This window comes from Trichosurus vulpecula, chromosome 5 (assembly GCF_011100635.1).
Source record: "Trichosurus vulpecula isolate mTriVul1 chromosome 5, mTriVul1.pri, whole genome shotgun sequence".
In the NCBI taxonomy this organism is placed as follows: Eukaryota; Metazoa; Chordata; class Mammalia; order Diprotodontia; family Phalangeridae; genus Trichosurus; species Trichosurus vulpecula.
Window position 1 is genome coordinate 157564259 of NC_050577.1, and position 17095 is coordinate 157581353.

The 17095-nt window shown below is 34.3% G+C and overlaps 1 protein-coding gene across 2 annotated transcripts in view; it reads right to left on the minus strand.

The window, feature by feature from the left end:
• CACNA2D1 (calcium voltage-gated channel auxiliary subunit alpha2delta 1) overlaps positions 1–17095 on the minus strand; it is a 676615-nt gene that overhangs the window by 37183 nt on the left and 622337 nt on the right. For both annotated transcript variants that reach the window (XM_036759223.1, XM_036759222.1), the window contains exons 21-24: positions 12639–12700; positions 5377–5453; positions 3300–3360; positions 36–133 (exon numbers count right to left, since the gene is read on the minus strand). In XM_036759223.1, the coding sequence (XP_036615118.1) occupies positions 36–133; positions 3300–3360; positions 5377–5453; positions 12639–12700 (298 nt within the window). The remainder of the gene's footprint in view (positions 1–35; positions 134–3299; positions 3361–5376; positions 5454–12638; positions 12701–17095) is intronic.

A 17095-nucleotide genomic window follows, 5' to 3' on the forward strand; every position in this document is an offset into this window, starting at 1 on the left:
CCAAAGCATTTCCTGCAAAAGGCACAAATACTTACATGATGGGTTGTTTGGTGTTTTTCGATCAATAAACTCATTGAAATTTAAGAGAAATTCGGTGTTGTTTTCTGATGGTTTTAAGTCATTACAGTATTCTCTGAAAAACAATAACACCAACAAAACGCTTGGGTTAGGTTTATTTTAACACATAGATACAGTTATTCAGTTAGATATTTATTGGGAGAACTTGCTATATGCTTAGCGTTACACTAAGTACTCTAAAGATTCAGAAGGTATATGACACCTTCCCGGCCTTTAAATATTTTACATTTGAATAGTGAAGAACAATAAGATACCAAGTGGGTCATCCAAGCATTTTATACTCTGAAATGCACCTCTGATCACAATTGTCTACAGCTCACTCTCATTCCTCTAAAATCTGTTGTACAGTCATTTCAGTTCCTTAGCCTTCAAACCCATCAACTTTGTTTTGGCTTCAACCTAATGGTCAGCCATTTCAATGATGGATTCTCTTCCATCTTGGAATTCCTCAGTTCACTGACTTTACATGATGTCAGTTCCACTAAACTCGAATCTAGAGCTCCCCTTTCCCAGTATTTGTACAGATGCATACTCCTACTTGAGGATGTTGTGAGGGCATGCTTAGTGTTCCACTGCAAATATATGTTAAGAAGGTGACCTAGAATTGTATTTTACTGAGAGGATTGAAATTATCACATATGATTTCTTAATTTTTTTCTTCTATACCCATAGCCTCTTTATATATTCACCCATTTTCTTCTCATTCCGTTTTATCCTAGAGAACAGTCCTTCCCCTTGCCTAGGATAATAACCACTCTTTCTGTTTTGTTAATCTTAATTCCTCTTATATCTTTGAAAACTTTTATTTTCAGTTTTGCCTTCTCTCCTGGCTTAGGCCTCTTCCTCTCCAACCACAATTATGTTCAGGTCTCTCCATCTAAAAAAGAATCTTTCATTGACTTTACTGCTCCTTTAAACTATCACTATCTTTCCTTTTCCATTTACTGACAAACTTCTACAGTATTTTACACTTAAAACTGTATTTCTCTTTATTTATCCCTGTAGTCCGGCTTCTATACACACCACTCTATTGAAACCAATCATTTAATCCAACCTCTTCGTTCCACAAATGAGAAAAATGAGGCCAAGAGAAACAGAATTAGTAGCTCAAGTTAATAAGTAGTAGGCTAAGAGACCCAGAATTTGAACCTAGGTCATCTGACTGCAAATTTAATATTCTTTCCAATACACAGTCTCTGAAATGTCTTTAAATACATCCTCTGCCTTGTATTACACAAAGGCTACCACACTAGTTTAAAGCCCTCATCATGTCTGATCTGAACTATTTTAAGTTTCTTTACTAATATCAATGTTTCTCTCTACACTCCAATTCATCCTTTGTATAACTGTCAAATTAATCTTCGTCAAAACAAGTCTGACCATACCACTCGCTCTCCTATCCCCGAACCTTCAGCAAATTTCCACTGTCTAACAAGGGAGAGATTTCATAGTCTGGCATTAGAGGCCCGCTTTAATTTGGCAACAATATAACTTTCGTTTTTCTTTAAAAAATATTGCAATATTTCATTGTTCTGTTACCCTCATTTCTCCCATATATCCGTTTACTTCCTTACCTCAACAATCCAATCCATCTTTTATAACAAAAGATAGAAAACAAACAAAAATACACACTGCAACTTCATTTTGTTTCCTATCCTGTTTCACATTTTATATATTCTAGCCACACTCTTCTCTGATCTTGGCCTATCCCCTCCCACCTTTGTGCCTGCCTATGCATGTTCTTCTCCTCAAACCTAGAAAACTTTCTCCCTACATTTGTTCTTCTGGTTGTAATCCTTTATTTCTTTAAAATATTCAGCTCAGGTACCAACTTTTCCACAAAGCTTTCTCTCATCCTCCCACGTGAAAGTGACTATTCTGTATTAAAATCTCTCAGTAATTTCCCCAAACTCTTTTCCACTTATCATATGCTATTTTTCATTATCATATTTGTGGATATTTCATCTTCCCTACTAAATTATTAGGCTTTTGACAGTAAGTTCTGTCTTATTTCATCATTGTATCCATAATGCCTAGCACATTGGTTTACATGTAGAAGGCACTATAATCAATGTTTACTGAATTTCATTTGTTCATTGAGGAAAAAAGGCTAGTTTACATGAAGCAGTTGGAGAATAATGCAAAATGGTATTGCATTGTATTTAAGTTTTAAACTGTGTGGTACCGTCTGTGGAATATATGTGAAGAATAATTGTTTAGTGCTAAGGCTTTTGTTTGCATATTCTTTAGTGTTTCCAAACTTCATGTAGTATCAAAATGAGAGCTCAGATGCATTTAAAATAACTTTAATTCAGATTTACATATGAAAATAAAATTTTAAAGTACATCTGGTATGTGTAAAGTGAAATTTGAATAATTCTGATTCTAATTCCTTGAATATTTTCATTTTTATTATGTAAGCAAATAGTGGATTAAATGGAATTTTGTTGAATGAATACTAGGGTAATAATGCTCAGTGCAAAGAGTTATTGAGATACAACTCTACCTTAAAGGGGGCAAAATTTCCAGTCTTCACGAATATGGTCTATAAAAGTGAGTTTCACAGAAAGTGCTAGATTAAGATCTAGAAGTTCTGGGTTTGAATTCTGCTTCAGAAACTTAGAAGTTCTGTGATTATCCATAAGTCCTGCAAGCTATGTGAGCTTCAGTTTCCTTCTCTTTGCAATTGAGGTTATGATACTTTTGCTGCTTACTTTACAGGGTCATTGGGATAAAAGTGGTTTTTTTAAAAATTCTAAGGTTCTACAAGTATGTTATTGTTATAGTAGCTGCGGTGTTAAAACAGGAAAGAAGTGTGGTTGGGTTTGTGTCTATTAGCTTATGCATAAAAAATGAAGGAGATGTTTCAAGACATAATGTAACGAGCATTACTCAGAAAAAGATTAATATATGAAACATCTATTTCATACAAGTTATATAACTATACAAAGGGAAATGGATTGCAGAATGAAATAGATGATTCTGACTCCTATGGTCACTACTAACTTTAATTTATGTAGTGTTTTGTGTTACCTAAGTACTTAAATGCATCATCTCTTTTGATACTTTGAAATCTAGTTGCCCTTATAGCATAGTTAAATCCAGTATTATTCTTAATAACAAATTTAATCATATTATGATATATTAAAGTTTGCTATGCATATAAATTTCTTACATTATACTATTATTATACTATGTTTATGATTCAGAAATGGCCCCACCTTGGTGCTATAAAAGTATATCCAGATTCTTCAAAGTGTTCAGGTTTCAGTGTTTCTGAATCTGCAGATATGAAGTTTCAGTGTTAGAAAAAAAAAACAACCTAAACTTAGCTAGAGTACATTTCTAGAGAACATGACACTTTAAAATTATTACCTGGTAAGCAAAATAATATATTGAAAGATTAATCTACTCACCTTCTTATATTTTAATTACTTCAGCAATTATATCAGTCAGTTTTATAATACAAGAAGAAAGTACTTATATTTTTAATAGAGTAATAATATAATGGAAGCATCCATATTTTAGTGTACTTCTAAATCTTAAAGTTTTGCCATTAAATAAACATCATACAGACAAGAACTTATAGAAGTGAAATTTATAAAAATGCTAGATCTGTATTTCTTTTAAGATGTCACAAAACTTTATCATTACTTTAGTTTTTTTTAAAGGCTTTCATGCATAAACTAATATTACCAGTGAATACATAACATACTTTTATCAATGACATGAACCAGAACATGGAGAATTCTCAAACCCCACAGATTGGAAATTAATGACAGTGTGAATGTAAAATACACCACTTAGGGAGACACAAGCATATCCCTTCCACCCCCTTTTATTACATCAAATATGCAATGTTCATGTGGGAAAATCTAACAAGTGAGGAGCACAGAGGAAAGTATCCAATAGGAATGGAAATATAGTGGAAAATTTCAACTGCACTAAACGGAAAGAAATGAGCAACAAGAAGATACTTGCCCTTCACTTTGACTTTTTTTGCTGTGAAAATCCATCAGAAAGAGAAAGCCAGGAAACAAAAAAAAGAGGGTAAAGCAAAGGGGGTCACAAACAATATTTTATTCAATGAGCTTCTTGAATAAAAATATTGTGCATAGATCAAAGGTTCATTTATGTACAGCTGTAGTCTGGAAAAAAGACAAACATCTTTGAAGACTGGAAAGTATGTACTGTCACTTATTACTAAAGTACCCTCTATGTACTGTGGCTATTTCAAGGGTCTGTTTTTTGCAGGTTATTAGATGCAAGTGCAACACTAAGGAATATAGGTCTATAAATAGAAGCATTTATTAATTACTAAAAATCTACTAATTACTCCCACTTTCAGTAAGTTAAGAAATAACTCATGCAGAATTGCTGGTTGCTAAAAGACCATCATATCTAGTACCCATCAAGTGACTATAGAAGATGCAGTTTTTTCGAGTAATAGAATGGAGTACACAAAGCAGGGAAAGGCAGGACAGAATGGGATGCTGACTAGAGAAGTGGAGCTTATTTGTTAGGAGTAATTTATAAGCAGTTTAAAAAAGCATTTTCTGAACACATTCTCTATCAAGTTAATATTGATACTTGAAACAGGCGAAGAGGATATGATGGCCATTTTTACTTAACTAAATGTAGTTACAATCAAAACAAAATTTTCAAAACAACTATGGATAAGACTATAGCATAGGCATAAGTACCATTAATTAACACTACATTCTGAAAGCTGCTTAAACAGAATCTCATCCAGTCAAATTATTGGAGATATTCATATATATTATAATTTAGAAGACATGACAGCAAAGCTTATCTGCAAACCAAAGCCAAAGGCCATTACTATTTTAACTATTCAAGCAAAGTATAAAATTTGAAGCACGATATTACCATTGCCAAATGCAAAACCAAAACAAAAAAAAGCTTTACTACATTACTATGAATAGAGTTTACGTTAGTATTTCGCATGTGAAACATTTAATGCCATAAGCAGACCCTTAAAATGACAGCAACAGAGGATACAGCGAGGCAATGATTCTATAAGCACATAGCAAGGCAGGGAAGGGTGATAAGGGTTACCAGTGAAACTGGAGTACCTGCTCATATTCTATCTGTGTAGAATATTTCTTGTTCCTTGCATGTTTGGAATGGGTTAGAATCATTGCTATAGATTTGGTAATAACACCTACTGAAATGTATAAGCTTTATGTATTCCATATGTATTCTATGAGCTAAATGTGTTCCAAAATCTGATATTAGGAGGTAATGATCAGACCCTGAAGTCTCTTTCACAGTACTTACATCTGGCCTGAGTTATTGTCTCTTCTATTTTGGCTTTTATATAGTAAAAACTGTAGGTTGGTAATACCAAGGCCAAACTGCAATAGAAACAAGAGAAGCATAAACAAAAGAAAAACAAAACAAAGAGACACTGTGGACTGAGTGGAGAATCCAAAGATCTGCTACCACTCCTTCCTTGTTGGAGTAAAGATTAAACATTCATTCAACAAGCATTTATTAAACACCTATTATGTGCCAGGCATTATGATAGGCACTGGGGATACAAAGACAAAAATGAACCAGTTCCTGCCCTCGAGGAGCTTACATTCTACAGACATTAAGCACTTTGACAAGGAAACTGGAAATGAAAACTACAAGAAAGTATTCAGCAAATATAATATTTAACTAATTTTTCCCTTTTGGAACCATATGGAACAATATGAGGAATGGCCAGTAGTGGGATTGAAGTAAACTTTCCTTTTAAAAAAATAGCTTATTTTAATTGATATTTCTGTTAAAATATTGAATTAAGAAAAAGTTGTCAGGCTCAGATGGGTTTACATTGTACATTATAGAATTTAGCCTTAAGGTGTCTTGGTTTTTGCAATTAGAAAGATTTACATTCATGGGTTTTTTTCCTATACAAAGTAGAAGTAGCTTGCCATTTGACCAAAAAGTTTTTTCCATAATTTTCTCAGGCTGTGTAATTAACAGGTGGTTTAACAGAATAAAGTAATAGCTCAAAAGCCTATCTCACTAAAATGTCACCTATCTAGAGGTTTCAAAGAGCTACTTTTTATTTTTCAAACCACCGTTAGAACGGGCTCCTTTGGACTAATGGTTTAGTTTGATCCAAGGAAGGCTCTAACACATCTGTTACTATGGGTTTAGATTCCACCAGAGAGAGTCCATAGGGACACTGTGTGACTTTGAGGCCTTTAGTCATTAGGATTTGCTGAGGTGACAGATTAATTTTGCACTCTTTTCCTTAGTGGACTTTAGAAGGATTTTTGACTTGGTCTATTTTAAGATATGTGTGACTTTGGACAGCTCATCAGCTTTGGTGAGCTTCAGTTTTCTCACAGAAAGTAAGGATAAAAATATATTATCTATCTTACAGGGTTATTGTGATCAAAATGCTTTGTAAAATAAAAGGCATAATGTAAATGTAAGCAATTACTATACTACATGTAGAAGCTGTGGTTGACCTAGTTCTATATTGGATGCTGAGCCCCAGTCCCTACTTGGCACCCTGGAGGAGCATGGGCTGTAGTTAACATATAAACCAAAGCCTAAGCACTATTACTGGTTTAAAAAAAAAACAAAACCAAAACTACTGATTAGGCACTCACTTAAGTCAGCCAATTAATCAATATGCATTTATTAAGTGCTTATTGTATGCTAGACATTATAAGCTTAATTGTGGGTATATAAAGACAAGGAAAGTCTTTTCCCTCAAGGAACTCACATTCTCATGAGGGAAACAACTTCCCTCAAGGTTGTCTTAGAGATTATCAAATGCACACTTACACATGCAATTCTCCTGGTTCTACTGCCTCTACTGGTTAATTTCTATTGACCATGTCTGCCCTAAACCCCCAAACACTACCTCTAACACCAAAAATCGCAGTATTATATGAATTTTGATTTTCTTGAGAAAAGTATACAGAACCTGTATGTCAGAAAACAAATGTGGGTCCCTCCAAAATTCCTTGGACAACCAATTTCAAGCAGAAATAACTTATGTCCCTTTCAAGTGCACCTCTTCCCATGAGCTTTGCAATTTTCCTATTTAAAATCTCCAAATTCATTGATTTTTCCCCTATGAATAAAATGTCTTGATATAACTTTATTTAGAAACACACAGCTCAATGAGACGTGATAGCAGAAAGAATGCTGCAGTAGCAAACAGGGAATCTGGGGTCTAAATCTGTCTCTGCGACAACTAGTTGTGATACTTGAATAGAAATTACTTACATTTTTTTAAGTCTGTTTCATGACCCGTAAAATAAAGAGCTTCAACTAAATATCCTCTAAGATGAATTCAGGCTCTAAAATTTGGAGTTATGCACAGGCCTGGGCCTCAAATGCGCAGTTGTGATAGTCACTAGTAGACTATTTTGGTTATTTCCACTGTATAATCAGTGAACTGTTTGGGGAGAATTTTTTTTTTTGGTTTACCCACTTATATGGTGGTGAGTTAAATAGAATTTTGCTTCTCTGTCATACAATGCCCATTCCAACCTCAGGATAAGGCCCTTACTTATATGAAAAACGCAGATAAAACTTCTTTCAGAAGACCCCAAATGCTGATCAAATCTCTCATCTCTAATTTTAACTGTGCATAATCATATTGTAGTTAGTATAAACATGGAAAACAATTAAAATTAAAATTTAATTCTTCTTTCTTTGGGTAATTCCTAGTATTATATATAGAACCTCGTGTTTGCCAACATAGAGGTTAGAAATATTGAGGTCATTTGTATTCTAAACTTCAAAGAGGAGTACTGGCAATCACTTACTTGCTACAGTATAATTAGGTGGGAAAGATATTATCATGAGTATGTGCTCACTCTAATTCCTAACCCCTTCTTAATCACTAAATGATTTCATAAACCTTCCTCAAGGAAAAAGGTCAGAGGAATAAAACATTAATGAAAGTCCTTCCTCATCCCACCCCCCAACCCCTGCTTCATTTTTATAGGTAAGTTGCTCCTATATGTGGCAGCTAAAATTAAAATGAAAATAAGCATTGCAGTTGGTCTGGAAGCAGGATGACCCTTAATGATTCACTTGCCATTTATAAAGTACAGAAAAGAATTACTGAATATTTGGTGATAATCTCCCACCAATTCCTCTCTGGGGAAATTAGGACAATTTGACTTGCCTATTAGCATATATTGCTTACAGAAGCTACTAATTAAAACTATAACCTTTTGTCTAATAGGGCTGCTACAATGTGACTCTTGTGGATTTAGATTATATTTCATCAACTGCTGGCAATAGTATGAAGGCCCATGAGAAGCGTTATTAAAGTTTTAAAATAGACATGCTAAGAATATATCTTTGTTGGTATCTGGACCTCACGTTACAATCCCTGATCTATATCTTCACTGGTTGGTTGAAATACGACATTTAGAAAAATGTTGCAGAATTTAGACCTTTCCATTTCAGTCCAAATGTAGTTCTGGGAGCAAACAAAATGGCCAAAAACCCTATAGTCAGTGATGTTACTATCTCGCATTCACCTTCACTGCAAAGGTTCATGCTTTCAGTCCAGAAAAGCTCTTTATACCTACAGACACTATGCCTGTAATTTAGATAAGACGCCACCAGAGGGAGCACTTTGTTTAGGCTGCATTCTTGTGATCTAAATACTGTAGTCTGATTTTTTTTCCCCCCACTGGCATTTTTAACTAAATCAAACAGAATAGTGGATGCTTTTCCACTCAACAATGCTTTCTTCATAATAGGAGTATCATTTAAACAGCTGGGAATTATTTATGACATTTTAAAAAGGCCCTCTCTTATTTATGACTGTATTTCCTAAGTGCCTACATCAACGTTTTTAAGTACTCAGTAAATATTTCTTAATGGAAGAGAAAGGCTGCATACCTTTAGGGCAAGATATAAAGAAATATAAAAGCCTAGGTACAGCTAAGTACTTCATTCCAATAAGTTTAATCTGCCTGATCTGCAAATATTTTTTCGTACTTAAGTAGAACACCTTTTTGTTATTCACACTAAAGCCTGTGACATGGTTCTAGTAATTCACCCCATGAACACAGCTTCCATCAAAAACTCTTGTAGGTATTTTTGTTTTTTTGTTTTGTTTTGTTTTTTCCCATTCTATACAGTCTTTGTTAGGTGATACTTTGAGCTTTTTGGTTACAGCCTCCCTCATGAAAAGTCACATTTGCTTTTTCATGTTCCCTGTTTAAAGCTCTTGAGCATGGAAAAGCAATGAAGAAAAAACTAAAAGAAGCTGCATTTCAGTAGTCAGAATTTCCAGGTCTGTTTTCCTGGTAATTAGTTTCTAAGTTCCTTGAAGACAACCCCATGCCATTAGCTCTCTAGAAATTAGCATATAATTAATCCCCTTAATAATGGTGGTAGATCCACTGCACTTTTCACAGTTTGACAGTTTGTCAAGACATTAGAAGTTATGCAAATCAGTTTATACCTGAATTAATTTTTATTCATGCAATAGATATTTATCAAGCAACCACTATATGTGGCTCACTGTGCTAGCTACTGCCAACAACAGAAGCATAAAAACTATATGTTTTTTGTTCTTAGGCAACAGCACAGGGTTAGTGTACTGGGCCTGAATTCAAGAAGACCTGAGTTGAAATTTGGCCTCAGATGACTTACTAGCTGTGTGACCCTCGATAAGTCACTTCACCTCTGTTTGCCTTAATTTCCTCATCTGTAAAATGGGGAGCACCTACCTCATGGAGGATTGTTATGAGGATCAAATGAGATAAACATGATAAAGCACTTAGCATAACGCCTGGCACATGATTATTATCATTATTATTACTGATAAGTGAAGTGAGAGAGTTAGTGCCATGGGCATTCAGAGTCCGGAGAAAAATCACATCTAGTATGAGGTTTGAGGAAATGAGAGCTGACATCATGGAGGAGGGCGTTCATAAACTAAGCTTTGAAGGAAGGGTAGGGCTTGGCAAGAATAGAAGAGGGAAGTAGGGAAGGAAGCAGCAATTCCAGAGTGAGCGGATGACATGAATAAAGATGCTGAGTTAGGAAAACATGTTGTTATTTGTCAGTTCTGTCTGACTCTTCATGATATTACTTTGGGGTTTTCTTAGCAAAAATACTGGAGTGATTTGCCACTTCCTTCTCCAACTCATTTTATGGATGAGGAAACTGAGGAAAACAGGGTGAAGTGACTTACTCAGGGTCACCCAGCTAGTAAGTGTCTGAGGCCAGATTTGAACTCGGGAAGATGAGTCTTCTTGACTCCAGGTCTGGTACTCTCTCCACTGATGAATTCTGAGTATTCCAGTTTGATTGGCTCATTAGGTGAGTAGTGGGATATTAAGGCTAGAAAGGTAGATTTGGGCCAAAGGACAGGGCCGGGAATACTATGTTGTGACTTTCCACGTGATTCAGAAGGCTTTTGGAATCACTGAAAGTTTTTGAACAGAGGAGTGTTATGTTCAGAGCTATGCTTTAAAAAAGTTACTCTGGCAACAGTGTGTAGGATCATAAGATCACAGATTTAGAGCTGCAAAGAGCGGTAGAGCTCATCTAATCCAAGCAAAATTAAAGTAATCTAAATTGAAGTCCAGTGAGGTTAATAGAATTACCCAAAGTCATAAGGTAGAAAGTGGTAAATCTATGAACTGATTCCAGGTTTTGGCTCCAAATCAATCATTTGTTTGACAACACTGTGCTGGTAATGAATGATACTGAAATTGGGTTGACGGGTATGGAAAATCCTGTGCCAGTAACTTCTAAGTTGTTAATCTATAAAGGGACACAAACCTAAAGTCTCATAGGATCTGAGGTTAGCACAAAAATGTCTTTGGTATATGGTGGCCTCCTAGGTTTTAACACCTCTTTTTTTCCAATTAGCAAAGGCAGCGATGAGTATAAGGAGCGAGGAACTCTAGTGATGGAAAGAATTAATTAATTAATTAATTAATAGCTGATGATCATGGGAGAGATGGAAAGAGGGAGAAAGGGAGAGAGGGAAAAAGATAAGGGGGAGAGGGAGGGAGGAAGGGAGGGAGGTAGAGAGAGAAAGAGAGAAAGAGAAGGGAGTATTACAAAGGGAAACATGGAAGGGAAGAAGGAAATAAGCATTTATTACATACCTACTATGTTCTAGGCACTATGTTTTACAAATATTATTTCATCTGAGTTTTACAAGTCTGAGAGGGAGGTGCTATTATCCTGATTTTACACTCGAGTAAACTGAAGTAGATAGAGATTAATTGACTTGCCCAAGGTCACAGAGTCAGTAAATTTTTGAGACCACATTTGAACTCAGGTCTTCCTGACACATGGTAAGATCGTCATATAGTGAGGTAGTAAGTATTTTGGGAAAAAGCGAGTTGACTATCTGTTGTTTTTTTTTCCTCTCACAGATTTACTACTTTTGGGAAAAGACAGAATTTGGCATGATGTATTAACTTCATAGTTAGTTGATTTTCCACAATCATATTTTATTCTATCCTTGGAAGAGTCAAACTGAGACTTACCTACTTTGCCACAGGATTTGTGGCTCAGTGTGTTGTCAAAACATTGATATATTATTTCTTAGACATTTACTTTAAAAGGTGTATAATGTGTGAGGAATGTTGTAAAGACAAAATAATTTTATGGGCGTAGTTACTCATAATTTGTTCACATCAGAGTTTGTTGTTATTTTTTGAAATAAAAGTAGTGGTTGACTCTATTATAGTTTACATTTTCATACAGAAATATAATTTACATGCTTTTGAATTTATTTTGAAATAAGAGCTGCTCCTGTTTGGCTGCAGGAGAATTAGAAATGTTGAAGTTAGTACAATTTTCCAAGGCCCATGTGCATCAATTACCCTTTGAGTGAGAGAATAAGAAAAGTAGTGTTACTACTAGGAGTAAAAGAGGGAATGAGATTCAGTTTTTAAGTCTTTCATAATTTGAGTCTGTCCTGGCTTGGTTTTAATGTTCATTTGTAACTGTTATTTAATAAATCCAAGGGAAAATTTAAAAGCAGAAAATTCTGTGGAGAAAAATCAGAGAATCACATAGTCTAATACTCTTTGTATTTATTTATGCTAGCATACAGACTTAAAGTAATAAGAGCATATTGTTTTATTTCTAAATTAGAAAATTATTCTTTGTGTCTATACGTTGATGTGTATTTAGAAGTAATGCTACTACTACTACTACTAATCTTAACTGATATATTGCATTATATAGGTTCATATCGGTTTGCAAAGTAATGTATGTATATATATGTATGTATATGTACATATACATATATATGCCATCTCATTTTATTCTCACAATAACCTTATGAGATAGGTACAATTATTATCCCCAGTTCCTGTAGAGGTATTAGAAAGTACTACTTTCATCATTCAGTTTATATTGAGAGAAAAAAAAACCACACACAACAACATTCTTTAGACATATAGATAGCATAAGGCATATTTGAGAAAGATCTTTTTAAACTAAAAAATCTTGGAGAATAGGTACTGTATATACATTTTGAAAATTCTATAATTGAAGATATCTCCTTTTATAAAACTTAAACAGTTAATTACCTGTAATCTGTGCCGTTGACAGGAGTCCATGTATATGTCCTATTTCCTTTGTCAATATAGCGCTAGAAAAAGTTTAACACAATTATTAAAGCCCAATACTGAGGTATATTAAGAGAAAAATCCAATATTAGCTGATTTTTTTAGTGTTTTAAATATATCTTTGTTTATGTGTGACTTGATTCAGTCTACATTTGTTCATGGTGTCTCAGGAAACAGTGATGAAGACTAGTAGGTATTAATAGAGAAAATAAAAGAAAAATTGTAAAATATACATGATTTATGATAACCTTCACATTAGAAAGTAATGGTTCTACTTCTCTTCCTGACCAAGGTTTGAATTAACTTTACTTAGCTTCTGTTTCTTAGAATTGTTGGGGTTTTTTTTAAGCTTGGAGAAACATATCCTTTTGTTGAAATGTTTTATCAATAATTTCAAAATAAAATGGCAAGTTACAATTAGTTTGAGATTTCACCAAAAGTCACATATAAAAGCAGTGAAATATTGGCATTGACTATCACTGGAGTCTTTGAAGTCTTGGTCATGCTAGAATATTTTTAGGAATAGGCTATGTATCCATTAAGGTGAATGGTTGATGGCCAGTGATCAGTCATTCCAAATCTATGGTGAACACCTTCTATTTTTGGTGGTGGTGATGATGATGATGATGATGATAACGGTGAAGGTACCCCAATGGACAAATTCAGCTGCTTCAAACTGTTTAAAAAGGTATCTTAGGCTCTTGTATTAGAGATAGGAAATACAATAATTAGTAACAGAGATAGAAAGAACTTTATTTTTTAATGCAACTAAATAACAAGAATGAAGAGTGGGTTATTTCTTCAATTCAGTAAAATGATATCATCTCTCAGCCTTTAAACAATAAAAGCATTGGATGGTCAGGCTAAGAAATTATGTCCATCATAAAACCAAAAAAAAAAGCCCTTCAGAGATCCAGTTTTAAAGTATAAATGGCTAAAGGAGAATCCTGGGCAAACCAATATTTCTCATAAAACAGAATAAATTTAGAGACTTAAAGGTAGGCTACAGCTTATTTTGGTTCCCAAATAATGTCAAATATGTACGTATCTTATGTATATGTTGTATACATATATGTCTATGCTGGTAGTTTTGACTTGATTGTCTTTGGGAAAGTCAATGATCTTGTATGGTGCTCAGGTGCCAGTAAAACAGAACGGTAGTTCAAACCTCCATGTTAACTGCTATTTCCATTTAGAAGCCACCAGGTTTTTATATTGCTAGACTTTGACTATATCCTAGTCTTGATGTTCCTAAGAAATGATAAACAGAGATAATGCTCCTCACTGGACCAATTTCAGTTATACCCTGTTTGAAATATTGTCATTGAGTTCCAGTTGTGGCATATTAATAGCATTACAGACATTGAGGGATTGAAGGGGATGCCCACAATAAAGACAGTCTGCTAGATTTCTTCTGTTGACATTCAATTGTACCAAGATGTTTAAATTCTCATGACACATATGCTCATCTCAGAATAAACATCAAAATCCATTAAAAGCAGCATAATAAAAATGATGTTCTGTAATCCAATATGAATTTTATTATATATTATAAATCTTTATCCCACACATTTTTCTCCTGCATAGCAGGTAGATGTGACTAAAATGCTTGAACATAGGTTTCTGTTCTTTTCTTTGAGAAAGCTCGTGTTAGGAGCTGTTCCAGACTTACCTGAACCTAGGGAGATAGTATTAAGATACATATGTAATAGTCATTTCACAAGTAAAAAATGTTTCCAAGGGCTCGCTGCTTAATACATGAGCACTGAGAAATGAAACAAGATTCCAATTTCCTATCTTAAAGAGAAAGTTGTATACATTCTGAATGACTTGTTCACACACAATTTAGAGACAATGCTGACATTCACCTTTGGAATCCCATAATTGAGCCTAGAAGACCTTCTGACTTTTGGGCATCTTTATTATATACTCTGCTGCCTCTTCCCTGGTTCTGCCCTAACTAGGGCATAACCTCACCTTATATCTCTGGGCTTCATTTTCTTTTGCTATAAAATATATGGAGACTAAATAAGTGATGAGGTCACCTCCAATCCTAAAAATGTATCTTTCTACAAATTGTTAAAGGCCATGCTTGGACATGAGTCTGTTTCCACGTAGAGTACAATTAGTCAAGTTTAATTAGCGTCTCTACAAGGTGTCTAGGACTATTCCAGAGAGCACGCATGTTTTTGCAGTTAACTGTAAATTGGCTTACCTATCTTCTGATAAAGTTTACAAATTCACTTTCAGTAGAATGAATATATAATCTTTTTGAGGGTAGGGACTATCTAGCAATAAATATGAGCTTAGAAAACCTAAGACAAAGAAAGAAAAAAATAATGACATTGTACAATTATTTCACAAAGACTTTGTGAAGGAACTACTTTGCAAATCTTAAATTTAAGGTTAAATTTGATTTGCAACACCCTTCCCTCTGCACAAGCAGTTTGTTGTTGCAACTAATCATGCCAAAAAAGCTGTGTGGCTGAAGAGAGAGCCAAGCAGGGAAGGGAAGAGCAGAACATGTCAGACTGGCTAAGAGAGGGATCAATAGCCCTCCAACCTTAGAATCTCCAATAGTGAATTCTTACCATATGACCTTGAAAGAGTTAAGATTTTCTTTTGAAGTTACTATATCCCGTGGGTAGGTGGAGGAAGATATGAAAATTCAAGCATTTATGGAAGTAAAATTTCAAAATGCATGTTTATAACCTGATTATCTGTTTTGGATAGCAATTCTATGTGACTCAGAAAGTATATTTACTGTTAAGTAAGTCTCATTACAAAGTATATAAATCACTTAGAGCAAAAACCTAAGTACAACTGCTGTCACAAATCTTTCAACATGGCCACTCTAAAACAGATTTCTTCACAATCTTATAACTTGGACTTAAAAGTTATGCTTGGCTGAAGTTTTGAACAGGCAGGGGTGCCTTTTATTACTTTGTTGATAGGATAAGGGATTGTGTAACATTTTTAATTTCGAACTTGACAAAAGAAAAAGCAAATTAAAGAATTTCCCTGTGTCTTAAAATGGAGGTTAAAGAGAAGTCCAGCAAACAAAGAATACTCTATCCAAGAAGGACTGTTATGGTAGTCTCTGGGCTCTGGGGATAAGGAGTCATCTTATGTCTCTCAAGGGTGAACCAGCCTTTAGAATGGATTCTGCTTATAGAACTTGCTTTGGGGGTAGGGGATGGGGACCGTGATTTGATTTCTATTAAATGAATCATACCCCTATTTTAAAGGAAAGGGCTTTATTCAGTTTTGAAGGGACAGATATAAATAGTCTAGGAATGAATGGACCTTCACATGAGAATCCTTTGTTGCTTCCAGAGTACTCAGTACAAACTGCACTATCAAACAATGCAGCCTTACAACTCCTAAGAACCAGAGTGCCCCCTGGCCCATGCTAATACCCACCTCTACTTAGGAAACTGAACTTTGAAAATTTCCCATCATCTCAGTTGCGATCATGCCTGATAACTAGGATAATTAGAGTAAGATGTACTTGAATATGCCAACCCCATTGAGCTATTCCAGTTGTCTTCCCTTTAAAAAGAATAGAGTATCTTCCAAGACATATTTAATGTCAGAATAAAAGTATTCTCCCATGAGGTGTGGATAAGTCAGAAACCAGAAAGTTTCAAACAAAAAATAAAAATCTTTTTCAGAGCCTTAATGAATTCAACCAGCTTCTATATGTTTGCTGATCAAATAGATTTGGTAGCTGTCACTTCTCAATTTCAAGCTTTTGCTTTGTAAGCACATCCTTAAAATGACATATGATTGTTGGGTAATGGAAAAATGAACTTAAACATCAGAAAGTAATGGTTCAACTTTCTGCTTTCCCACTTACTATCTCTGTGTCATTGGTCAAGTCAGTTAACTTCTCAAAGTCCCAGTTTCCTCATCTACAAAATGGCATTAGTGATATGGGCATTACTACATCAAAGAATGGTAAGAATCAAATGAGAGAAATAATATGATTTTTTTGTAACTGCAAATCACTGAATCAAAATAAAGTCTTACCAAGTATTATTTTGCTTAAGGACATAGAATTGTGTGATCATGTAAATTTTTTAAAGGGATATGCTAATTGATGAAGGCATTAAAAAAAGCGACTTTACCTTTAAAAAGCATGAACATTTCAACTCATTTTAAGAGAAGTCCTTCAAAAAACCTCTCAAGTTAACATATATCTCAAAAGAAATTTTTTTAATAAAAATCTTAGCCAGGATATGATATCATGTTTGTCTTGTAGTGTACATTGTCAGTCTGCTTTTAGCATGTATGTTTATAGTATATTAATAGTATATAAATAATTTTAGAAATTATATTTACAAATCTCAAATACATAAATCATGTATGTATATCCAAGAATCTCAACACATATAACTAATTTTCATTATGTTTAT